The 27,117-nt window shown below is 41.2% G+C and overlaps 1 protein-coding gene across 18 annotated transcripts in view; it reads left to right on the top strand.

Moving 5' to 3' along the window:
* TBC1D5 (TBC1 domain family member 5) overlaps positions 1-27,117 on the top strand; it is a 605,221-nt gene that overhangs the window by 503,530 nt on the left and 74,574 nt on the right. For all 18 annotated transcript variants that reach the window (XM_089332288.1, XM_070072843.2, XM_017346738.4 and 15 more), the window contains one exon: positions 11,588-11,673. In XM_089332288.1, the coding sequence (XP_089188414.1) occupies positions 11,588-11,673 (86 nt within the window). The remainder of the gene's footprint in view (positions 1-11,587; positions 11,674-27,117) is intronic.

Genomic DNA, 27,117 nt, shown 5'->3' with positions numbered 1-27,117 from the left:
AACAATGTTGCAGTGGATTCGTTTCTGAGAGGAACAGCGTGGTGGGGGTAAGAGGCGCGGAGTCACCACACAGACCCCGGGAGTCGGGTGAAGGCAGGCTTGAGGCGAGCAGCCGGCAGACTCGTTTATTTCAGTTGAAACTACATCTTATATAGCCAAGACCAGCCAGTGCCCCAACCAATCACAGCCTGTTGCCAGGCAGTTTAAAAAGCCATCGAATCACAGCCTGCTGCCAGGCAGTTTCAAATCCATCCAATCACAGCCTGTTGCCAGGCAGGCTCCATTGCCAGGTGGGTTTCAAAGCCGTTCCTGAGTAACTGACGCTCGCTTGCCAGTGGCCACTTTGGCATGGCCTTCTCATTCCACCACACCCTTATATAAAAAAGATGGAGAAACACAAAATTAAAGAGAGGCACATCAGGGCTTTCCGAATTTGGGGGAGTTTCCTCCTGGTTCCCTGTCAGTCCTGGTTGGTCACTGCCCTTGGCATACAGTTTGTTTTGTATTTGACCACCACCCCTGGACATCTTAATATAATAGCATAGTTAATAGACCAATACAGGAGTGTGCATTGTGGCATAGTGGGTAAAGTCACCACCTGCAATGCTGGCATCTCATATGGACACAAGTTTGTGTCTGGCTACTCCACTTCCAAACCAGCTGCCTGCTAATAACCTGGGAAAAGTAGTTGGGCCCCATGCAAGAGATCTGGATAAAGCTCTCTCCCTCCCTCTCTCTCTTAGTAACTCTGACTTTCTGATAAATTAACAAAATCCTTTAAAAAAGCACACACTAATGCAGTGGTACCTGTAAGACTAAACCTTCCAAAGGGAAAATCTATTATCCACAGTCACCTTTCTGGTTTCTGAGAAGTAACTGTAGTTCCCAAAGTAGTCTGGGGATGGAATTCAGGTCTTAGAACTCAGATTGGGAAAAATGTACATATTTATTTTTATGAAGCCCTTTCTAAAATTTATGTTTTCTTACAATATTGATAAAGGGGATAAAGTACAATAGTACTAAGGGTACCTGAAACATTGTCATTCAAAGCGATCCCAGCTGTTTCACATCACATTGCAGTTGTTGAAGATACCTTGAAATACCATTTCAGTCATCACTTCTTCAAAAGTACAATGATTAGACCAGCCACTCGATCTAGTTATTTAATACATTAATATAAAAGCATATGTCCATGTGCTACAAAATTTATTAAATATTTTCATTAGTTTTCCAGTATAATTGATTTCCTTTATGACCCTCTGTATTTCTTCTAGTGCTTTTCAAAATATTACTCTGAGAAGGAAGCCAAAGTCTTCACCAGAAGCAGAGCACTCTGTGGCACAAAAAAAAAAAAAAAAAATAAAATACTAAGAGCCAGCGGCATAGATAGCAGAATGAATGAGCAGCTTGCAGATGGTGTGCCAGTCATTACCACTCAATATTTGAAGGGGCTTTGGTGTCAAGGGTTAGCGATTAAAACTAGCATACCTTCCAGTGCTGTGCACTGCTTAGAGACGTTCACATCTGAGATCAGTGGTGTTTTCATAATGGCATGTGAACTCGGGAACACAGCAGTCCAGAAAGACGAAAGCCCATCTGTGTGGACTCTTCTCTCAGGGCTTCTCTGTGCTGTAACTTGACACACTTTTTTATACGGAGAATAGGCCCAACAAGAAAATGGAACTTGACCATGTGCATTGTTTGTATTTCCATTCTAATTTTTTTGCTCTTCATTTGGAAACTTCAGAGTTCATTATTGCTACTTCAGTGTTTAAAAAAAAAAAAAAAACTGCAGCACACACACACACACACACATACAGTGTAATGGGCAGAGTGCAGTGGCTAAGCTGCTGCTTGGGATGCCCATGTCCTGTACCAGAGCGCCTGATTTCAGTCCCGGCTCTGCCTCTGATCCAGCTTCCTGCTGTTGTGCACCCTGGGAAAGCAGCAGATGACGGCTCACGTGCGTGGGTCCCTCATACTATGCGGGAGATCTAAACTGAGTTCCCAGCTCCTGGCTTGGACCTGGATTGCAGGCACGGGAGCTGGAACTTGAACCCCTGTACTCCATTATGGGATGTGGACTTCCCAAGTGGCAGCTTAACCCACTGCACCACAACACCTGCCTAGGAATGTTTATTAAAATTGTGTTTTCTCTCTAAATAATGAAGATTGAGAACCACTTAGGAACAGACAAATGGCTACACAAATTGCTTTAAACCACTCGAGTAAGCATCCAGCCCCCGTGCCCCCACTAACACAGAAGGAAAGCAAAAGGTAAAGAACTTAGTTCTACTGAAAAGACCTGGCCTGAATATTTTGAGGTCCGCTACTGCAGCAAACTGAGGAGGCAGGTGTTTGGTGCAGCGGTTGGGACACGTGGATATCATTTCAGAGGCTCTAGGTTCAGGTCCCAGCTCCGCTCGTGACTCCACATACCTACTAATGCGCACCTTGGAGGGCAGCGGGTGATGAGCCAAGATCTGGGTCTCTGCTACCCACATGGGAGACCAGGATTGAGTTCCTGACTCCTCTGACATGTGGGGAATAAAGTAGCGGGTGGAAGCCATCTGTATCTGTATCTCTGCCTCTCAAATGAATAAAATAAATAAGTATATATAAATAAATAAATAAATAAATAAATAAATAAATAAAATTTTTAAAAAGAAACTTGGTTAACCTAAACTCCTATTTCCCATATATAAAAATAGCAAAGTGGAGGAGGGGTATGTATGTGTTCCTCTGACATCTTCCCTGAATACCCAATTCAAAAATAGAAATACATTAGAGAAAGAAAAATGTTTTATTTCTCTTTTGGTGTCTATTTATTGTATGAAGCTAGAGTGGAGCATGACGCACAGGTGGTTTAAAATGCTTCTGTGCCACCAGATCCTGGCCAGCCAGGGGGGGGGGGGGGGCGCCACTTCAGAGCCTGGGCCTGCTCAGTGGGTGGAATGGAAGTGGCATGGGTTCACAGGTTTTGTCTGTGTCTTTACCCAGTTAACGATGTTTTTGCTTCCTTAATTTTTTTTACTTTTCCTCTTCTAAATTTTTTGAATTTTTAATCTACAGTTACATGAAGGAAAACTATCTAAATTTTTCTGTCAGTTGCTTTAAGATTCTTAATACCTAGCATGTTTGCTATGAAAATACATAGGAATTATTAGCATATAAACCAGAGGTTATTTTAACCATATTAATTATATAATTAACTAAATTAATTATTTAACAATTTACAACTTTACAAGTATTTATGTTCTTGTTTGCTGAAAATCTATATTAACTTGGTAAAAGTATTACATCTACACAGCTTGGATTTTGTAATATTAATAAGACAAACTAGGTTTTATTTTTCCCAATGTTACATTTTTGCAGTTTTATTTTATACTGAGTATTTGAAATTAATTAAATTAACTCCTGTTATGGCTTATTTCAAAAATAGAGAAAGAGAACTAGTTTAGGCAGAGAAGATGTGGCTCAATATACTATTATACATAAATACACATAAGAAAATGATTATTGTCCTCAATCACAAATAATATAAAAAGAAAATCAGCTCTTGAATTGATGACAAAGAAGAAAGTCAGATACAAAGTCTTGGTTTGACAGCAGCATCCGGGTGATACCAGTCATGACTGATATATGTGTGTGCTTTCGCATGTGTATTTTAAAAAGAATTTTTGGGGCATGTAGGATTATAATGTCCGCCTTGTAGATCCTGTGGTGACTGTGTCTGTGTTCAGTGGAGAGGTCAGTGTGTGGCAGTGAGAGAGAGAAATGGTGAGACCTTTGTGAACCCTCCAGCCACCAGTGACTATCAGACCGCAGATTTCCCCAGCTTTAATTACAGGCAAAAGAGAAGACAAAATTAGCATTTTAATATAGAAATATCTTAGGCTTTAGGAGAATTATGATAAATCTAATGTTGCCTAGTGAACCAAAGAGGGGATATTACAACAAACTGTCTCCTTAGGAATATTTGTTTAAATAAAGGCAACAATACTTCATCCTTATCTTTTTGGGGTAATTATCAGTATTTCAGGCTGTTCTTTGTTCCAGGTTTAAAACACCTTAAGTTTCTCCCTCTCTCTCTCTCTTTTTTTTTTAGTAATTGGCAGTGTTTGTTTTCTGTGAAACTACAAAAAGAAAAAAATTCTATTTGCTTGGCACTAACAAGATAATTATTGTGGGGCGAGCTTTGCTCTGCAGCTCCAGTTCTCCCATGCTATGGCATCTCTGCACTTGGATGCGTTTAGGTGAGCTCGTTTCCGTGATGGCGAATCAAAGCGACTTTTCCACCACGGCTGAGGCTTGCCCACCTGTCTGCCCGAAAACACCTGCAACATATGTTCGCGTAGCCCTGGAATGCTTCGCCTTGGGGTCCTGGGAAGTTCCCCCAGAGCTTTTTGCTTATAAACAGCCGAGCAATTCGTTTCTCTAATGATGGTTGCTTTTCTCCCAGCATTAAGGCGATCACATATTCACTAAAATAAGAATCTCATTTTTCATCAAAGAGGAACATTCGACACATTTTTACAGTGCGGTTTCTCCTTCTAAGCCTTGTTTGTCCTCTTTTCTAATCTGGCGTGCTGGAAGAATTGCAGGTTGGTAGCAAGACACTAGATGAAAGAAAACTAAGTAATTCTTCATCTTGTCACGTGCTTTGTTTTCTTCACACCAGACATACATTATGCTAGCCATGTAAATAATTGTATTCCATAAAACAAGCACTACATGAACTTTGCCAGTTTAATGTAAAAGCTGTGACCAATAAACTGTAAAATGATAACAATTCGGACCTGCTGGAGGAAATCACTTTGATTATTGTAATCTTGTAAGCCAGGAAACAAATACTGTGTGAATAGTTTAGTATGCTTTTACGCCATTTAAAATATATATAGATGTATTCATATATGCTTCTGTAGTGAGAAATAAGACAGCCTCTCCCCATGAATGAGACCCACTGTACATGATGCATTCCCCTAAATACACATTTTTACTTTAAAAGATGTAATGTTCTGCAGAATCTATCCTAAATTTATGTATGCTTTTCAGAGTATAAAACATTGCTTTTCCTACCTATTTGTCATCATGGGGTTTAGGTTGTCAAACTGTCACAGATGCTCTCGATTTCAAGGTCTGCTGTCAGTTCTCAGTGGTATCAGGAGGTAGTCATTGCTTCCATTTCTTTGAGTTTTTATCAAGTGCCTGGCACTGTGTTGTGCCAGGCACTCAATTTTCGTTGTGTCATTTAATCCCCTCAGTCTTGCAGGTGATGAAACAGGAGCCAGAAGTGCAGCTAACTCCTCACAGTTGCTCAGCTGGTAATGAATGGGGCAGAAATCCGAGTACAAGCCTGATTGACTTCTGATCCCTCTCCTCACCCAGCAGGCACCCTGTCCCTCTCAAGCTGACAAGCCACGTGATGTTTGTGCTTTTGTTTTCAGCATGTAACTAGAATTCTGCACTCATTCATACAGATACTCAATAAATTAGCACAGTGATCTCTGAGATTGCACTTTTCAGTTCTGTGTGTATTTTTTAAAGACATTTTATTTTAAAGGCAGAGTTACAGGGGAGGGAGAAGAGAGAGAAATATCAATCTTCCATCCACTGATTCACTCCCCATATGGCTGCCGCTGCTGGGGCTGGACCAGGTCGAAACCAGGAGCCAGGAGTTTCTTCAGGGTCTCCCAGATGTGTGCAGGGACCCAATTGCTTGGGCCATTTTCTGCTGCTTTGTCAGGCCATTAGCAAGGAGTTGGATCAGAAGTGGAGTAGCCAGGACTTGAACCAGCACCCATATGGGATGCCAGCATCATAGGTGGTAGCTAAATCCACTGCACCAAAATACCAGTCCCAAGTTCTGGGTATGTTTAAAATAGCCTGTCTGGGGTCAGTGTTGTGGCACAGCAGGTTAAACTGTCACCTGCAATGCCAGTGCTAGCATCCCATTAGAGCACTGATTCTAGTTTTGGCTGCTCCACTTCTGATCCACCTCCCTGCTAATGCACCTGGGAAAGTCTGTGATGGCCCAAGTACTTTAGGCTCTGCCACCCACATGGAGACTTGGATGGAGTTCCAGGCTCCTAACTTCTGCCTGGCCCAATCCCAGCTGTTACAGCTATTTGAGTGAAGCAGTGGATGATAGAGCGCGCTCTCTCTCTTTCTCTCCCCCTCTATAACTCTTATCTTTCAAATAAATAAATCTTTAAAACATAAAATTGTCAGCCTTTTGAAAGCGACTGTGCTGTTAGATGAGTGTCTCAGAGATGATTCAAAAGGAGAGACCATCTTCAAGTGAGAGACAGGAGTTAGAGGATCAATCCAGAAAGTACCATCTCTAACAACCGCTGTTGGTTGGGTTTGATTTTATCAGACTTAAAATAAGGAAAATTGCTGCAACTTCTTGTAGCTAATTGTACTTCTTGCAGCATCTTGTAGTAAGCTATACTTAGTGTGAATTAGCATTTAAATATTTTATAGTACTATAACAAAGTGAGTCCGAACTTAAAATATTGAACTGTTTCCAGTGTGGTCGGGGGTACAGGGGGAAGGGAGTTACATGCCCTTCTGTGGATTTCAGTTGAAGAGGATGGCCAAAGGCATCCATTCACTGTTCATACTCACTCTGCGACAGCATGTGTGTTCTGCCTGAAATGACATTAGGGGCAGGTTATTGTCATAGGATATACACCTCAGAAGTGAAGACCAGTAACTGTAACAGGTTAAATTGATTTCAGTTTTATCCCTTACATTGATTGCTATCATTTAAGCACTATTTGTAAATTGATTTTATGATCATGCTAAATTAACCAAAGCATTTTGGAAAGTCAAAGCACAGCATGGGTTTTGTTTTATTATGTTGGATTTGTTTTGTTTTGTTTTTTTCATAAATTTCCTTCTAGGACTGTAGTTTCTACCAACATCAGTTCTGTTCCTATAAACCACTTTGTCCACAAGACTTTATACAGTGCCCCCCCAAATCCAGCCTGTCTGTGCAGTGGATAGAGTTTCAACATTGTTCTTATTTTCTGACCGTAAAATAAAATTATGAAGAGAAAACTTTAAAAGAACTCCAACATGGGGCCACTTTTATGACACAGCAAATTGTCACTTTTTGTGACACTGGCATCCAATATCAGAGTGCCAATTTGAGTACCATCTGCTTCAGTTCCAAACCAGCTCCCTGCTAATGTTCCTGGAAAGACCATGAAAGATGCCCAAGTACATTGGCCCCTACCTCCCATGTAGGAGACTACAGGGAAGTTCCTGGCTCTTGGCTGTGCCCTGGCCCAGTCCTGGCTGTTGCAGCCATTTAGGAAGTGAACCAGTGGGTGGAAAAAATCTCTCTCTCTCTCTCTCTCTCTCTCTCTCTCTCTCTCTCTCTCTCTTTAATACTCTGCCTTTGAAACAAATAAATCTTTAAAAAAAAGATAACAACTTCTAAATGAGCAAAGTTGAATGTCACTTGCTACATTAAGTAGCTGAAATCTTGCAGAGGATAAAATTGATTTCAAGTTCCCTCCGGTTGATGTAGAAAAGGCATAGTAAACACAGGATGGGCTGAAGTTTGTGATTTCAGCGTGTTTATATGTAGAGTCATAGATTTTCCAGGTCATGGGATGTCATTGATATTCTGTATATAGACCAGTATAAGATACAATTATCATTTTGCTATCTTTCTTCCAAAGGAAAAGTAATTGACATAAAAGCATTTCTTAAAAATTTATTTTGGTTTGGAAGCACAATAGCTGAAATCCTGACTGTGTGAAAATGTATTTAAGACAATTATGCATTGTTCCAGTACGGAAGAGGACATACAGTTGACACATTGTTCTGCACCATGAGGAATTACAGGCGTTAGCTCTTGGTTTACATGTGCAGAATTCTATAGCTTCTATAAGAACGTCTTCAGCAAGCTTGTGGGAATGCACAGTGAAAAATCTTGGCAAGAATTTTAAAAAATTGCACCAAAATAAACATCATTTAATTCCATTTTCCATTAACTTTTTGAAGTATGCTCATATTTTAGAGGATGTTCCATATCTTAAAGGTTAGACAGCAGAGCTATTATTTGTATTGAAAGTTTTATTCAAGCAGCTGGTACTGTGGGGTAGCAGGTAAAGCCACTGCCTACAATGCCAGCATCCCATAAGGGTGCCGGTTTGTGTCCCAGCTGCTCCACTTCTGATTCAGCTCCTTGATAATGACCTGAGAAAAGCAGCAGAAAGAAGATGGCCCAAGTGTTTGAGCCCCAGCCACCTACATGGGAGACCCAGAGGAAGCTCTGGCTCCTGGCTTCGGTCTGGTCCTGCCCTGGGGTTGCAGCCATCTGGGGAATGAGCCAGCGGATGAAAAGATGAAAAAGCTCTCTCTCTCTCTGACTTTCAAAATAAATAAATAAATAAATCTTTAAAAATATTGTTTTATTTGGGAAAAGATCCTTTAAAATAAGAACAATAAATATTTTTTAAGTTACATAAAATTAAAATTCTGCTCATTCATCCCCTTAAGGAAAATGTTCTAGTTGATACATAGTCCTGCTTGTCTGTCCATTTGCTTGTAAATGGACACTTCTATGGACAGGGATTTGAACCTATTAGTTTTGTTTCTTTTGTTTGTAGAGCAGGTATTCCAAAATTTCTTGACTTCTTAAAACCTCATTCGGAAGAAATAAAACTGATAAAACTAAATTAATTAAAAGAGAATTATAGGTAAATTAAAGAACCATTAGTACTGAGTTCATAAAATGATCTATTAAATTTATTTCCATTGTATTTGAAACACAGAGAAACACAAGAGAGAAAGAGAGCTTCCATTTACAGGTTTACTTCCTGAGTGCCAGCCCAAAGCCAGAAGCTCAGAACTTAACCCAGGCCTCCCGTGTGAGGACAAAGACTCAAGTACTTAGGCTGCCGCCTCCCAGGGTGTGCATTAGCAGGAAGCTGGAATCTAAAACACAGACAGGACTTGAAGCCAGGCCCTGATACAGATTCCTGGCGTACTAGGTAGCATCTTAACTGTTGTGCCAAATGCTTGCTCCAGTCCTGAGTCTTAATGTATGAAAGTATCCATACCCTTTTGACTTTTGTGTCCATCGTGTGGCTCCTTACAACCATGCAGTGGTTTACAAGTATGCCAGGCATTTAGTTCTGTCCTGCCTAGGACAGTAACCACAAGTCATAGGTGACTGCAGCATTTGAAGTGTGGCTATTTCAAATTGAGATGCGTTATAAGTATGAAATACACACTGGATTCCAAAGACGTGGTACAAAAGAAGCAATGTAAAGTATCTCAGTAAAGTTTTATATTGAGTACATGTTTAAATAATAATATTTTGAATATATTTTAACTGAATAAAATATTACTAAATAAAATTTAAATTACAGATGAAGTTTGTGTTTGTGACCCACATCATATTTCCATTGAACATTGCCAGTCTAGATTACTTGTATGTCCACATATTTGTTTTAGAAATAGCAACATCACAGCAGAAAAACCTATGAAATAGCTTTTTAACTGTCACCTCAATTTTGTTAATGTTTCAAATGCTGTTTTTCAACATCACCTTTGGATGTGATTTTGTTGTTACTGTTTCCAGGACGATGGTATCTTAAACTGCCTCTCCTTGGTTAGCAGCAATTCTCCTAGGAATTTAAATAGGCCTCAGTGAAAGTGATGCTTGAACCTTGTTCATACGTTCAAGGTAGATCATTCTTCCAAATAATGGCTTTAAGTGCCTAGTAGATCGGCACTCCAGGCCTTCAATTGCTTGTTATTTCTTTATAAAGATATTTCAAGGAATGGCTCCATGTGATCCCTTTCATTATTTTCTAGCAAAAGTAACATAATCCTTTATTAGTTTATTGGAAGTCTGAGAAGAAAAGCCTTTTATATTAACAAAAACAAAACATATTTCCAGGTACTGAGAATAAAGAGCAAAATTAGTCATGAATGATAGTCCTATGTAAGTTCATTTTTAAAATAAATCATGAACGCTTTGTCAATCTGCCAGCGTCTCTAACCTCTATTTTATTTTCCCATTATACTTGGGTCCAGGTTGTCATCAACTACCATGCGGAAACCTGTGTAATTCCTAGAGAGAGAAAAAGTTGCACTGCTAGACTTAATAGTATGGTAGTCATGGAAGCATCAGTTATCTTCATCAAGGCAATTCAGATTTGATTATTATAGAACTGTGTTGAATACCAAACCAGTGGAGTAGTAGCTGGAGCTAAATCAAGGGATTGTCGTTTTTGTCAGATGATTAGGGCTGGCGTGGAAGAGATACGAGAGGGTTGAACTGTATAAATACTCTCTTTTCAGCAGAAAAAGAAAAGGTCCATCATGGCTATCAAGATGCTGCTTGTTAGCTTGATGAATTTCAAACTATTTAACCTTAGCAATTATGTGCCCCCTCTCCCTCCTGCCCACACGCAAGTCTACCAGTGCTTCAGGATTGTGGTTCCAGGGATTGGTATCTAAGCGCACTGGTCATTGCCGATTTAGATAAAATGTAGTTTTTCTGCATCTAGAATGTATCTAAGGACAATGTATACTCTGGTTCCAAGACCTAATTATTACTTGAATTATATGCTCAAGCAAACATTAGAACACATTTATTTGTAAATTTTAAAAAACTTTTTAAATGGGAAATATATGTATTTTTAACATGTTAGAGATTATAGTATACATTGAAATCATGGTATTCATTGAAATCATACATATGTAAACATTAAGTTTTTATAAAATAGAAGTGTGTTTGTTAATTTTTATTTGCCCATGAGAAGCCTGATGCACTTAGGTAATAGTGCAACTTTGAAATAAACACACCCAAGATAATGATTCAAGGATATCTCTAATGTTTATAAATATTAAATGCCAGAAAGGGCAGTGTTATTAATGCTTTTATGAAAATGTGGATTGATCCACTTGGTTTTGTGTCACAATGATTATCCTACTAATATTTCTACTACCTGGCATGTTTAGGGTACTTATTAAACTCATAAATAAGACTAGATGATAGAAATTGCTAACTTTAAAGCAATTGCTGAATTTTGATGCCATTCATTTTGGGAGAAGAAAGACTTGGTGTGCCATCTAGTGGATATATGTAGCATTCTGACCATCCGAAACTAAGGGGATTTTTGCTCTTCCACCAAAATGTGGCTTTCTTGACACCTTAGGTCTCCCAGCCCTTTATATTTATTTTGAATAGTTTGCTCTTGTGTTACATCTCATACAGTTTTTTAGTTGTGTCATAAATGTATCTGATATTTTGCAAGTTATATTTGAAATTGATTAAAGCCATCAAATAAATCTAATGAGAAGAATAATCTGTGTGAACTGAGACAGGGAAAAGTAAAATATATTAAACAGTTTGAATGTTTAATCAGAACTAATATCAGTTATAAAAGAACTTAAAAGGTAGAAGCAAAACCCCAGCACATTGATTAATAAACTTCATTATTATACATATTCTATTCTGAAGGAATGTAAAAAGTATCACATCTGTCCATTTATATGTTACTTTTTAATTTTGGTAGCCTTATACATTTTAATTTATTGTTTTTTTTTTCTTTAGAGAAACCCAAGACCAGTGACTTACCAGTTCCATCCAAATTTGGATTATTACAAAGCACGAGGAGCAGACCTTATGAATAAAAGCCGGTAAGTCCCCCCTCTCTGATGGTAATTCTAAAACATGGTCTCAGAAAAATTTTTGGAAAATCTTACATGGTTGCTGGAAAGTATTTTCCAGATTCTAGCATGTTAATGGCTAATGTGCATAAGGAATCATTATTGAGTGAAGATCTGCCTTTCTTTTAAGGCATAAGAAAATGGTATATTTTGATGCAAGTAGTCAGATGGAGAATTAAATAAAGTATACTTGTTACAACTTGAAGTTACACAACTTCATTTTTGTAACACTAATAAACTTGAATAAATTGTGCCTACTTGTATAATCTTTTTCTAGATTCTTGCTGTTGATTGAAAAGAGGCAGTTCTATAATATATTTTTAAATTATTTCAGTAACAAAATTAAAATTGGGTTTCCCAACTGTCTTTGGAGCTACACAATAAGCTTATAAATGCTTGTATGTGCATTTGTGATTGCGTACATAGAAATTTTAAGGGTCACTGTAGGAATAAAACAACATTAAAATCCTGCTTTTTAAAGAAATTAACATTGGCATAAAGGGTTGATGAACAGTTTTGTTCTTTCATAATACTATACTCAGATGTCTCAAGAGTTAACTTGTCAAACCAGAGCCATTTCAAATTAGAATGTAATTTCAAAGTTTACTCTGGAAGACTTAAAATGTTAGTAATGATAAATGCTGCCAAGTTGTCCGAATTTTCTTCTGTAAGCATATTGCCTTACGTGCTAGCTTTTCTTCAGTAGAAATCCAACAGCCTGAAAATACGTTTATGGAGTACATATCCTCAGTATGTTCTGCAGCTACTGGAGAGTTCAAAATAACAAAGTTCCTGCTACATAGGAACTCACGGTCCAAGGGGTGAGAAGGAGTTTACAACAAAGTGGCTACCTTTAAACTTAAAATTTGAGCCCTGTTCCAGTGTCATGGCATTTCACCCTTGACTGAAGTCTGTCCCGTGTTTTGATATACTGTAGTTAAGAGACCAGCTCCGGAGCCCTTGAGAATTCGGAAGCTCTGCGGTTTGTTCATTTCATCTGAGTCTTGTTTCACAAATAAAAAGTTATTCCCTTTAGTCTCGTGTTCGTTTAATTCAACAACCTCTTCATGAAGGCCCAGCTCGGTTGATTTTAGGACCTGGGAGATGCCCGATCCATCAGACACAAATCCCTGTCCTCAGGAATCTTACTGTCTAGTCTCTTACATTTCTTCCCCGTCGTGTCCAGTCATGTTTAGTTTTGGTTTTCGGTTCTGTCGGGCTAGAGTCCCTTCTGTCTACGCTTCAGCCAGACTGGTTTTCACACAGCACCCAGAGGAACCTCAGTTGGCGACAGATCGTAGCACACCTCCCCGGGTGCCCCTCCAGCGGCTTCCCGTGCTCTTGATGATGCAGTGTTCTTCCTGTGGCCCTCCCTTGTCTGACATCCTCTCCTCCTCCCGGCTTTTAACCCCAGTGCTACAGCCACAGAAGCCCTGTCTGTGTCTCCTTCTCGCCTGGGGTCTTTACACTTCTCCTTCCCTCCTGTGGGCCCGTTCCTCAGGACCATGCATCCCACCCCTTTCTTTCCTTGCAGCGTCAGATTCGGGGCTCTGCACATGTTTCCCAGAGAGGCTGTTCTGGGCCTCCCTGCCTGTCTTCTCCTCTGCTCGCTATCCCAATACCCAGACTGATTTTCATCACCGCGGTCATCAGTAACGGTCATCATAAAGTCATGTGTGTGCTTACCATCTGTCTTCCCAGCATCCCAGTGGGATCTGAGCCCCCTGAAGGCAGGCACTGTGTTTTACCCACTGCTCCATAGCAGTGCCTGAAGTAAGGAAGGGACTCAGCAAGTGCGCGTTGAAGGTATCATCTTCAGCGCTTTCCACATCTTGTCCTTCCCAAAGGAAAAGGAAGACACTTTTCCCTTCATGTTCTCCTGTTCGGCCTTCTCTCCCTGCATTTTTCTCCAGCAAAATGTTGGCACTGTTTCACGTATTTCCGTGTAAGCACATTGGGATTCTTACATAAGATTTCATTTAATGATTGGAAGGAAGGCTTTTCATCATCTCTTGCAATTTCAAAGCTTAAAATTGAAATTGAACCAAGTGAAATGTAATGTGTGTGGTAGAAGACATTGCAACCCAGTGAGCAAAAGGATAGGTGGTGTTGGGAAAATTAGCAAATCTTTGAAAAGCTATCAGCTGCCATTTTGGCCGCTGCTGCAGCTCACTAGGCTAATCCTCCACCTTGTGGAGCCAGCGCACCGGGTTCTAGTCCCGGTCAGGGCGCGGATTCTGTCCCGGTTGCCCCTTTTCCAGGCCAGCTCTCTGCTGTGGCCCGGGAGTGCAGTGGAGGATGGCCCAAGTGTTTGGGCCCTGCACCCCATGGGAGACCAGGAGAAGCACCTGGCTCCTGCCTTCGGATCAGCGCAGCACACCAGCAGCAGCAGCCATTGGAGGGTGAACCAACGGCAAAAGAAGACCTTTCTCTCTGTCTCTCTCACTGTCCACTCTGCCTGTCAAAAAAAATAAAATAAAAATAAAAATAAAAATAAATAAAAAATAAAAGAAAAGCTATCAGCTTACAGCCTTACCACACACCAAAATAAATTCCAAAGTACACTCAAAAACGCAAACAGAAAAAAATACAAGCGCTCTCCTGACCAGCGGTTACTCACTAAAAGTAACCGAAGAAATCACAAAGGGAACGACTGATGGATTTTACTATGCAACAGATATTTTTAAGTAGATAAGTCACAAATAATCTGGCTCAAAGGGCAGTTAGAAAGTTAGGAAAACATGTAGTGGATGTTACTGACAAAGTCCAAGGTCATTGTAGAGAATGTGTGCAGTTCCCTAAGAACAGGAGACCTGCCTCGGGCCACTCCATCTCATGTCATGGGCTGTTGGATCCTCCTCCTCCTCCTCTAAGTGTTGGAATATCCCCCAGGTATTTCTTCTTCTCTAACCGTGCATTCCCTAGAGAATCAGCCTGCTTCTTGAGTTTTCATACCATTTGTGGCTGCAGGGTCCTTGGTTTCCGTCTTCCATTCTTTTTTAATCTCTTCCCTTAAACTCCAGAATCAGATTCCCCTCGTTGCTCCGTATTTCCTCTTGAATGCCCCATACATTTTGAACTAAATACTTTCCAAAAGAGACTCTTGCTTTTATGACCATATCCAAAGTCCTGTTTTTCCCTCCGTATTTTTCCATCACAGTAGGTAGTACTTCCTAGTTGCATTAGAATTGTCTTTGACCTTCTTTTTCTCCCACATTACATAAGTCCATCAGCAAAATCCTCTTCAGAATATCCTGAAGCAAATTACTTTTCTCTCTCTGTGCTGCTAAAACCAAGTTAATCTTTTATCGTTGCTCCTCTCACTACCGGTGTCCTAACCAGGCTCCTCTCCTCCCTAGAGACCATTTTCCACATGACAGCCTGATTGACATAAGCCATTACATCACCTTTCAAAAGCTTCCCAAAACACTTGGGCAAGATCCATAGCCTTGACGATAGCCCACCCGGCAGGCCCTGCGTGCTCTGGCCCCATCATCACTCCGGCTTCACCTGTGACCGGCACTTTCCCAGTTGTCTTCCAGCTCTGACTGTCCTGGCCAGTTCACTGTTCTCCCAGCACAGGAGTGGGGCCCCTTCAGGAGCTTCGTGCATACCCTTCCCTGTGCCTGAAATATTCTTCCCAAAGAATCCACATGGCACTCTCTCCACCCAGCCTGTCTAATGACTGTCTGTCTCCATGCTGTGACTACTGTGTCTGAAACAACAGACCCCTTTCTGTCACTTTGCTTTGTTATTGTCTTTGTTTTTTGTCTTTTTTATAGTAGTTCACACTACCTGAAATGGTATTTTAGCTTCTTTTTTTTTTACATTTATTGTGAAGATATTTTTATTGGGTCTTGTGGCAAAGCAGTGTTAGCTGTCTTATGGCACCTAAAATAGTAGACTGTAGCAGGTACTCAATGAAAGGAATGACAAGCAGCAAATAAATATTTAAAAGGTAGTTCAGACTCATAATTAGTCAAAAATGACTAAAAGCAGCAATTGAGTACCATTTTCAGCTTTCATTTTGTAAATTAAAAATGACCCAGTATTGGTTAAGGTGCGTGGCCCCTGCAGTCACCAGTTGAGGAAGTATAAGCTGACAGCAGACTTGATAATCTCACCAAAGATTTCTTCACCTCCTCATGAACCCCTTGCAACCATCCTTCCCTAGAGGTTTGTTCATCATGGTCAGCTCTTTTACCTGTGATCAAAAACCATTGTAGCTGTCGCCAGTATTGTGGCATAGTGGGTTAAGCCAGTCTGCAATGCCAGCATCCCATGTGGGTGCCTATTCGAGTCCCAGCTGCTCCACTTCTAATCCAGCTCCCTGCTAATTGCCTAGGAAAGCAGTGGAGGATGGCCCAAGTGCTTGGGCCCCCTTTAGCCATATGGGAGACCCCCAAAGCAGCTCCTGGCTTCAGCCTGGCCGAGCTGCAGCCATTTCGGCTATCCAAGGAGTGAACCAGCAATGATGGAAGACCTGTCTCTCTCTGGAACTCTCTGGAACTTTCTCTGGAACTCTGCCTTTCAAATAAATAAAATAAATCTTTTAAAAAAAACTGTAGCTGTGAAACCATTGATAAAGTCTCCGTTTTGCTATTTACAGACTAAAGCTTTTACGAGACTGGGTCCGTCAGCCATAATTGGCCTTACTACTGCTTTCTGAGTTGTTTGGAAGCTATTAAAGACTTAGTGCGTGGGGCCGTCCCTGAGTAACAAGCAAGGAAGTGGGATGATCCATAGGAGATTTATCTATAAGTAAGGGAAACCCCCAAAGTGCTCAGGCAGTAGACACCTGGACAGCAAGGCTGATACCTACTGCATCTGTGGCAATGGACTTCGATTTGTGTCGCATATCCAAATAAGGAACGCGGATGCGAAGATGGCATGTGATTTCATGGATAAGAATATCTCCAAAAATCAAGAAGCCTGATTTCGCTTCTCTGCTTTACCATGGATTGCTATAATTAAGTCTTTAAAAGCGAGTGCCTAGGTATTTTAGTGGTAGAGTTTCCATTACATGTGTAGATAAGATTCACTGCGCTATGATTTCACTCACTTGCACATTCCTTTTTAAAAATGGGAATTGATATCTTCTTATTCATTCAACTTTTGAGCTCAGAATGACAATTTAGTGCTCAAATCTTTTTCCAATTTTGTCTTTAAATAACCAGAAATTGCTGCTGTATAAAAAAGTGCATTTAAATTGTGGCCAGTATTCAGAAAGATCCATCTAATTTATTTAAGAATCTGTAACTATTGAAATGCCCGAGTAGTCACAGAACAGAATTGCATGCTTTTTAAAAAGTGCAATCTCCTATGTTGAGAGCAGAATCACATAGCTTCTTTATTTCAGCACATTCATGCGTTTTCTGTTTTGAAAATGACACAACACAATTTTCAAATGTGCAAGTTTTTCTCCTATGCAGAGGTGCTGGAATAAATGGTAGCTGAGCTGGCAGTAGCACCTCAAAAGCATGGCGCCGTTTTACAGGCTCCACGACTATAGGTCTTTTAACTTGCTGCATCAATTTCCTGTCACTCAAATTAGATACTTCGTATGATGAAATTAGGCATCAATAGAGATGGGAGAAGTCAACCTTGGTTTCCTGATCTCTTATTCAGCACCTCGGCAACAGCATTGTCTGTGTTCACTTTCCTAGCTTTCCTCTGCCCCCTGACACAGCTTAATTTAAATAACTTCATTGACACTTACCAGGAGAGATTCCAGAATTAGGATTGTGGCAGGCAGGACTTCTCAGAAGACCCTGTGGCAGGATCCTGCATGGGATCTGAGAGGATGTGAGACTCCAGTGCAAGGTTTCTCTGGGCTCTGAAGATACGTTTTGCATTCCTCAGCTGGACTCCATGTTTCCAGGAGCTATGGTATCCATGTTTTTAAAAAGATTTATTTTATTTATTTGAGAGGCAGAGGGAGAGAGGGAGAGCGAGAGCGAGAGAGAGAGATAGAGATAGAGAATCCATCTGTTGGTCTACTGCCCAAATGGCTACAGTGGCTGGAGTAGGGCCTATCCAAAGCCAGGAGCCAGGAGCTTCCCCTGGGAACCACATGGGAGCATGTGGGTGCAGGGGCCCAAGGACCTGGGCCATCTTCCACTGCTTTCCCAGGCCATAGCAGAGAGCTGGATTGGAAGTGGAGCAGCCAGGTCTTGAACCAGTGTCCATATGGGATGCCGACATTGCTAGCAGTGGCTTTACCCACTACACCACAGCGCTGGCCCCATGGCAACCATTCTTATCCTAAGAATGCCTGCTAGCTAATGATTCCCCACCTCTCCCTCAGATCAGGATCTGCCTCAGCTAGAGCATCCCTCTCAGGGCCTGGCCTAACTGCAATGTCTTAGAAAGTGTCAGTTCCCAGGATGCCCAAAGATTCTTCCAACAATTGTAACCTTAGAATGTGAGCTCTGTGAGAGTCAGCACCACATCTGTCTTTTTCATTGCTGTTTTCCCAGTAGCTTGCACAGAGAAGAAATTTAGAAATGTGAGAAATGAATGTATGCTTTTTAACTTCAATTGCAGAGTAACTCATGTGCCTCTGTGTAACACCTCGCATTAGTGTGAACATCCGTGATTTAGGCTCTGAGTCTGGAAATCTTTGTATTCCCAGTGCTTAGTATAGTACCCAACACTGTTTATAGGATGCCATAAATACTGAGTTTAATGACTAAATAAATAAAGGCTGTTTCGAAACCTAAAGGACATTATAAGATTATAAGATTCTCCAGGACTATTTCCATTTTATATGTCAACAGAATTTTTTATATTAGGCTTTGCTATATTTACTTACAATATGGCTTTTTCAGAAATATTTTATTACTAAAATAAGGTTCTAAAAATGCTATAATGTTAGTAAGCCATGAAGCCAAGTAGTCTAAGCTTATCAATACTAGGAGTTGATTGGCTAGTCAGCATTTCCTGGGACTCTGAAGTCTGTATAGATGTGGATTTGTGATACTTTTGTGTTCAAATAACTAAGCATTTGCACTCTAAATGCATCTGTATCTGAAGTGCTCTTATTGTTAAATCAAAGAGAGTTGTTAATTCTTAAGCTATTTAGATAAAATGGTGGGGCTAAGTCTCTACCTGCAGCGCCTGCATCCCATGTAGGCACCAGTTCTGGCTGCTCCTCTTCCTATCCAGCTCCCTGCTATGGCCTGGGAGAGCAATAGAAGATGGCCCAACTTCTTGGGCACCTGCACCCACATAGGAGACCCAGAGGAAGCTCCTGGCTCCTGGCTTCGGATCAACCCAGTTCTGGCCATTGCAGCCATCTGGGGAGTGGACCAGCAGATGGAAGACCTCTCTCTCTCTGCCTCTCTCACTCTGTCTGTGGCTCTACCTCTCAAATAAATAAATAAAATATTTTAAAAAATTGATAAAATGGTGAGACCATCTCCTGCCTGGGGTAAATCAGTTTCTTTTTTTAAAGGTATAATTTTAATATACAGGTTGAGTATCTTTACTCCAAAAATTTGAAATGCTCAAAAAATCTGAAACTTTTTGAGCTCCAGAATGATGCTCAAAAAGTTTTGGATTAGGACCTGCATTATGGGGTACCACCTGCAATGTTGGCATCCCAAATGGGCACTAGTTCAAGTCTCTACTGCTTCACTTCAGATCCAGCTCCATGCTAATGCCTCTGGGAAAGCAGTGGAAGATGGTCCATGTGCTTGGTGGGCCCCTGTACCCACATGGGAGACCCAGAAGAAGCTCCTGGCTCCTGGCTTCGGTCTGGCCCAGGCCTGGTCATTGCAGCCATTTCGGGAGTGAACCACTGGATGGAAGATAGGTCTCTCTTACTCTCTTTGTGACTCTGCCTTTCAAATAAAAAGTCTTTTTAAAATTTTTTTTTTTTTTTTTTTGGATTTTGAAGCAAAATGGGTTTGAGGTTTTCAGAATAGGAGTACTCAACCCAAAAAGTATATACAAACATTCCAAAATGCAAAAACTCTGAAATATGAAACACTTCTAGTCCCAAATGCTTTAAGTAAGGGATTCTCAACCTGTGTTATGAATACATATATACACCTTGAATGTTTAGCCAGGAAAGTTTGGGCAGTTACATATCCCTGTGTGACAACCAGCTAAAGCAGTGTGTCTGGAATGGATATTTCTTTTTTAAAAAAAAATTTTTATTTGTCCGGCGCTGCTGCTCAATAGGCTAATCCTCCGCCTATGGTGCTGGCACCCTGGGTTCTAGTCCCGGTCAGGGCGCCGGATTCTGTCCTGGTTTCTCCTCTTCCAGTCCAGCTCTCTGCTGTGGCCTGGGAGTGCAGTGGAGCATGGCCCAAGTGCTTGGGCCCTGCACCCCATGGGAGACCAGGAGAAGCACCTGGCTCCTGGCTTCGGATCAGCGTGGTGCGCTGGCCATAGCGGCCATTAGGGGGTGAACCAATGGAAAAGGAAGACCTTTCTCTCTGTCTCTCTCTCTCACTGTCCACTCTGCCTGTCAAAAAAATATTTTATTTATTTATTTGAGAGATAGAGTTACAGACAGTGAGAAGGAGGGACAGAGAGAAAGGTCTTCGGTCTGTTGGTTCACTCCCCAGTTGGCTGCGATGGCCGGAGCTATGCTGATCTGAAGCCAGGAGCCAGGTGCTTCTTCCCAGTCTCCCATGTGGGTGCAGGGCCCAAGGACTTGGGCCATCTTCTACTGCTTTCCCAGACCACAACAGAGAGCTGGATTGGAAGAGGAGCAGCAGGGACTAGAACCGGCGCCCATATGGGATGCCGGCGCTGCAGGAGGAGGATTAACCCACCGCACCAAGGTGCCAGCCCCTGGAATGAATATTTCTTTTCCACCAGAGTTCCCTCAGTTTCAGCCTTCCAAGACAGCTACTTTCTGATATCTATCACCTGTTCTTGAGTTTCACATAAACGGAATCATGCGCTATTTACTCTTTTTAAAGTTTTATTTATTTATTTGAAAGACAGAGTGATAGAGAAAAAAGGAGAAACAAAGAAAGAGATCTTCCATCCACTGGTTCACTCCTTGGATGCCTACAATAGCTGGGGCTAGCCAGGCTGAAACCAGGAGCCAGGAATTCCATCCGCGTCTCCCACATACCCAAGGACTTGGCCATCATCGGCTGCCTTCTCGGGTGCACGTTGGCTGGAAGCTGGATGGGAAGTGGAGGTGGGACTTGACCGCAGGCACTCCAGTGTGGGACATGGGTATTCCAAGTGATGACTTTTAACCAGCTGTGCCGCCAGCCTGCCCGAGTAGACACTCTGGTGTTATTATGCTGAGTGTTTTTCATGCACTGTGTTTTGGAGATTCATTCAGAGTTTTGCATTTATTATTAGTTAATTCCTTTAGATTGTTGAGTAGTATTTCATTATATGAGTATTAACTATTAAAGTCAGAAAGGACAAATGTTGGAGTCTAGCCATAATTTGTTTATCTGGTCTCTGGTTGATAATTGCTGAATTATTTCCAGATTTTGCTTACTACGAATAATGCTGCTGTGATTATTTTTGTAGAGGAATTTGGACATTATATATATATATATATATATATATATGTTTGTATTTCTTTTGACTAAATACTTGGAAGTTAAATCGCTGCACGGTAGGATAGGTACATGTTTAAATGTGTAAAGAACTACCTAGCTGTTGCACAGAATATATACAATCTTCCACTCTTACATGGAATATATGAAGATTCTGATCTCTCCACATCCTTGCCAACATTTGCTAATATCAGTCTTTTTTTATTTTATATGTTCTATTTAGTATGAAATAGTATCTTATTGTGGCTTAATTTGCATTTTTCCAAATGACTAATCATGTAGAGCTTCTTTTCATAGCATATTAGTGATTTGTGTATCCTCGTTTGTCAAGTGTTTGTTCCAGTATCTTGCCCATCATTAAATGAGTTATCTTTTTCTTGTAGGAATTATTTTCTGTATTCTGGATAGGAGACTTGTCAGACATATGTATTACTCCCCAGTGTGTGGCATTCCTGTTCATTTTCTCAACAATGTTTCTTGATGAACAAAAAAACTTAATTTTGATGAAGTTATTTTTATCTTTTTTTTTTTTCTGGTGCTTTTTGTTTCCTATGTAACTGATCTTTTCCTATACTTAGTCTCTACTGGTGGGTCCCCACGACCACCGGCCAGGTTCTGTGATTCACTAGGAGGACTCGGCAGAATTCAGAGGTTGTTCTCCACGTGGTGACAGTGTATTGCAGGGAGCGATGTGGATAGAATCAGGAGAGGACAAAGTCTGGAGTCCAGGAGAAGCAAGTCCCAGCTTCTCATAGTCTTCTCCCAGTGGACTGCCTCACCCTCCTGGCAGTGGCGTGTGGAGGTGTAGTCTTCTAGAGGAGCTCACCCCAGCATTGGTGCCCTCAGAGCATTTTATTGGGGCTCCCTTAGGTAGGCACAGAGAACCCATGTCACCAACCTTAGCTACTCAGTCTCCCGGGCCCCAGAGGTTAAAGTAATACACTTTAGCTCAGGGCCCAGGCAACAAAACAAAACACAGGTGTTCACCGTAAATTCCACTGTTAACATCAACTATTTGATGTGGCCCAAGGCCCAGGTAGGCAGACACTTTTATCAAGCCATGCATTCCAAAGTTAAGGGCCAATCCTCAACACTTTTGGAATGTATAGGGATTGGGTAGCCCAGACCTATGAGTTAACCCTTTACAGTTGGAAAGATGGTCTCCTATTGTCCTCTAGAAGCTGTGTAGTTCTACCATTTGTGTTTAAATCTGTGAACCACCACAAATTAAGTTTTGTGGGTGCAGTGAGGTAAAGCTTGAAGTTTATCTTTTTGCATATAGAGATCTAGCTCATCAGTATCATTTGTTAAATTAATTTTATTTAAATTAATAAGATTCTTGTTGAAAAGCAGTCGGCCAATATGTGTGTAAGTCTACTCCTGGATTCTCTGTCCTTTGTCTAGTAATATACCTGCTGGGGTAGGCATTCAGGCACAGCAGGTTAAGCCACCACTTGGGACGCCTGCATGCCATATCAGAGTTCTGGTTCAAGTCCATGCTTCTGACCCAGTTGCCTGCTAATGTGCCAGGGAGACAGCAGATGATGACCCAAGTACTTGAGTTCCCGCCATCCACATGGGAGCCCTGGATGGAGCTCCTGGCTCTTGGCTTCAGCCTGGCCAAGCCCCAGCATTTGGAGAGCGAACCAGCGATGGAAGATATTTCTTTCTCCCTCTCTCTCTCTCTCATTCTTTCAAGTAAATAAGTCCTTTAGAAAAAAAATACATTGACTTAATTATGTAGCTTTATAGCAACTCTCAATTGTAGTTGTCTGTCTCCTCCAACTTTTCTATTCTAGACCCTTTTCATTTCCATTAAATTTTATTATTAGGTTGTCAGTTTTTATAAAATTACTGGGATTTCAATTGGAATTACACTTATGCTATGATTTGGGAAGAACTGATATCTTACATTACTAAATTATCTAATCAATGAACAAAGACTATCTCTTCTTTTTTTTAAGATTTATTTATTCATTTGAAAGTCAGAGTTACAGAGAAGGAGAGAGAGAGAGATTGAGAATCTTCCATCCACTGGTTCACTCCCCAAATGGCCTCAGCTGTTAGTGCTGGGCCAGGCTGAAGCCAGGAGCTTCATCTGGGTCTCCCATGTGGGTGGCAGGGGCCCATCCTCTGCTGCTTTCCCAGGTGTATTAGCAGGGAGCTGGATCAGAAGTGGAGCAGCTGGGACTCAAACCAGCCCCCAAATGGGGTGCCAGCACTGCAGATGGTGGCTTAACCTACCATGCCACAGTGCTAGCCCCTGTCTCTTCATTTATTTAGATCTTCAACTTTTCAGCAGTGTTTCATGGTTTTTAGTGTAGAAGTCTTATATTTTTTAATTAAAAGAAAATAAATTTCTTTTCTTTCATCTATCCTGTTCCTTTTTATGTCTGCATTTTAAAAGCAAGATTGTTTCCTTTTGTGGGCTCACACATTTCTTTATATTTTAGTGGCTTCCATACCCCTGCCTTGAAACTCTTAATACATAACTCTTTTTTTTTTTTTTAATTTTTTGACAGGCAGAGTGGACAGTGAGAGAGAGAGACAGAGAGCAAGGTCTTCCTTTTCCGTTGGTTTACCCCCCGATGGCCGCTGCGGCCAGCGCACCGCGCTGATCCATAGCCAGGAGCCAGGTGCTTCTCCTGGTCTCCCATGCGGGTGCAGGGCCCAAGCACTTGGGCCATCCTCCACTGCACTCCCTGGCAACAGTGGAGAGCTAGACTGGAAGAGGGGCAACTGGGACAGAATCCAGCGCCCCGACCGGGACTAGAACCCGGTGTGCCGGCGCCGCAGGTGGAGGATTAGCCTATTGAGCTGCGGTGCCGGCCAACACATAATTCTTGATATATGTATAACTGCAGCTGTTTTTAAACGTGAAGATATGTGTGATCCTCAGAATGGGAAAAGAGAGGTAAAGAGGCCAAAACTTCCCCAGCTGTGGGGCATCTCGGAACTCTTAATTTTCCTTTCTGATATGTCCCCTCAGCAGAGATCCCCTGGCCCTCTGAGGAGCTGCTAGGGTAAACCTTGGTTCCTTGTGGATCCCTCAGGTACATTGGCCAGAAAAGAAATTAAAGATTGAAAACTTCCACTCTAGAAATGGAAACCTCAGTATTTATTGAGATGGATATGTCTTGTAAAAGAATTACAGTTTATAACTGAAATGAAACATTCCCCTTAAAATTCAAACTCCTAAGGAGTAATAGCAAGCTTTTATCATGTAATTTTACTAAAGACCTACAAATCTTAGAGTTCCTTGAGATGTGGAATGAGTTCATTTCTAAGATAACAAACCTCACAATTTGGCAAGCAAATTAGAATTAGAATTAGATACAGATATCTTCATTGAAGTAAATTTGGTACACTCAACTTCAAAGTTTCAGAACTAAGAAGGTGAGAATCCAGTTCATTTGATAGAATTCAAAGCTATCAGCTAACAGAATGTTTAAGAAGTACATCTTGAATACTTGCTTAGATATTAGAATCACGTTGAAAAGTATGAGATTGTAACCCTGGCAAGCAAACTGTTTAAATTCACAAGAAGGTTGAGATCCGTAAGCAGTGAAAAAACACATATGAACCATAACCCAACCTATTCATGTAGGTCAGTGACAGACCAGTAATATACAGAAAGACAGAGAAAATTGTGTCTTTCACCAAAGCAAAGAAAAACATATATGTACTGTATTCTTTATACTTAAGAAAATAAGTTAAATGTTTTTATGAGAGAAAATTAATGTTTTTATGGTAGGAAAATATATATAGGTGGAATGCCATGAGGAAATAATATAGAAGGAGTCTATGGTGTGAAGAAAGGGGAGAAAAAGGAGAAAAGAGATCTTTAAAAAGATTAACAAAGGAGGAAGGAGAGGCAGAAGGAAGAGAATAGAAATCAAGAGTGGAAATAAGGAGTCAGGGCAAATGTGTAGACCCTTAAGCAGGAGATAGGGTTTGGCAGTATTCCTCACGGCTCTAGACTAAGTCGTCTAAGCAGTACAGGTCGGGGCTCTCCATTCCCGGAAGTACAGGCCTTCCTTCCATGCGGATCCCAAAGCTACCAAAAATAAGTTGAAAACTGATTCTTTGACAAAAATATAGCCAAGCATCCAACAAAATTATTTTGCAGAAAGTGAAATAAGTATTAGATATTTAATATCAGATCTGGAAAACAAATCTCTAGGTAGAAAAGATTTATCAGGATAATCTGAACACTTGGATATCAAAAAAAGAAAAGTTTTGGAGAACTTTTCAAAGGTGTTAATACAGTGATAGTTTTTTAAAGGCTTCAGAACGACTATTAAGTTGAATGACTTCTAAATGCCTTGACTCTGATGATTAAGAAGGCACCAGGCCGGCGCCGCAGCTCACTAGGCTAATCCTCCACCTGCGGCGCTGGTACCCCGGGTTCTAGCCCCGGTCAGGGCGCCGGATTCTGTCCCGGTTGCTCCTCTTCCAGTCCAGCTCTCTGCTGTGGCCCGGGAGTGCAGTGGAAGATGGCCCAAGTGCTTGGGCCCTGCACCCCATGGGAGACCAGGAGAAGCACCTGCCTCCTGCCATCGGATCCGCGCAGCACACCAGCCGTAGCAGCCATTTGGGGGGTGAACCAACAGAAGGAAGAGCTTTCTCTCTTTCTCACTGTCTAACTCTGCCTGTCACAAAAAAAGGAGAGAGAGAAAAGAAAAGAAGGCACCAGAGGGGCAGGCATTTAGCCTAGGTAAAATGCCTCTGCCCCATAACAGAGTGCCTGCATGTGTACCAGGTTCTGGTTCCTGACGTCAGCTTCCTGCTAACGCAGCACTGGAAGTAGCAGTGATGGCTCCAGTAGTCAGGTTCCTGCTGCCAACCCGGGAGACCCCAGCTGAGTTCCTGCTCCCAGCCTCAACTCAGGGCTGGCTTTGTAGGCATTTGGGAATAAATCAACGGATGGAAGAGATATCTCTCTCTTTTTTTCTCTATCTCTTTTCTTTCTCCCTCTCCCCCTGCTCCCCACCTCTCAAATAAATAAATAATTTTTTTTAAAAAGAAGCATTAGAGACCCTAACTTCTTTCAGTAAAGTATATAGATCAGAAAGCCAGGCGGCAAAAGATCAAGTGGGTAGGAAGAGATAGCTAGAGTTACCCGTTTTCAGAGTTTTAGAAACTCAAATGACAGAACCCAGCAATCAAGTCAGGTCAGAACTGGGTTCTCATACAGGTGTACAGGTGAAGAGTTTCTTGGATTTTCTGAAAGTGCTCCTGTTGCTACTTTGTAACCTGCTGAATAAGGTTGTACCAAAAAGAAGTTCTTAGCACAGTTCAAAACATTCTCACAGATGCTACTGTTGTTGTTTTTTATTATGGCATGCATTTTTAAAATTTTTTCTAAAGTAAAAACATTCAAAATTTTGTGATGGGACTATTTTTAATAACACTAAGTAGACAACAGTAATGAAGGACTTTGATTACACAGAATTGCTTACTCATTAGATTGGCGATTCAGTGACGTGTTAACTCCAAGTTCCTGTTACTAGTTAACACTTTTTACTCCTTGTACTCCATCTTTAATCCAATCTAATTCCCACTGTCCATCAGATCTCTGACAGCTGCGTTGCTTTTCACTAATTTAGCACACAGAGGTTAATAAAACAGGCTACAACCATTAAAAATTGTTGAAAATCATTTAATATTTCATCTGAAGGATGCTGTTGTTCCACATCTAAATTAGGTAACTTTAGCATAAAGGTTGTCATACCCAAGAAAAGCAAACGCCCCCTGTGTACAGCTTGCTTTCTCTCCAGGTACAGGATTTGTAGCCTAAAAGTACAAATAGTCACCTTCAGTAGTTGTTTTGGAAAGAAAATATGCACCTTGGAAGCTGTGGGTAGTGGATGAA

Source organism: Oryctolagus cuniculus, chromosome 4, assembly GCF_051225735.1.
Source record: "Oryctolagus cuniculus isolate XC-2025 breed Fujian yellow rabbit chromosome 4, ASM5122573v1, whole genome shotgun sequence".
NCBI classification, from domain to species: Eukaryota; Metazoa; Chordata; class Mammalia; order Lagomorpha; family Leporidae; genus Oryctolagus; species Oryctolagus cuniculus.
This window is presented reverse-complemented; position numbering and strand designations above follow the sequence as displayed.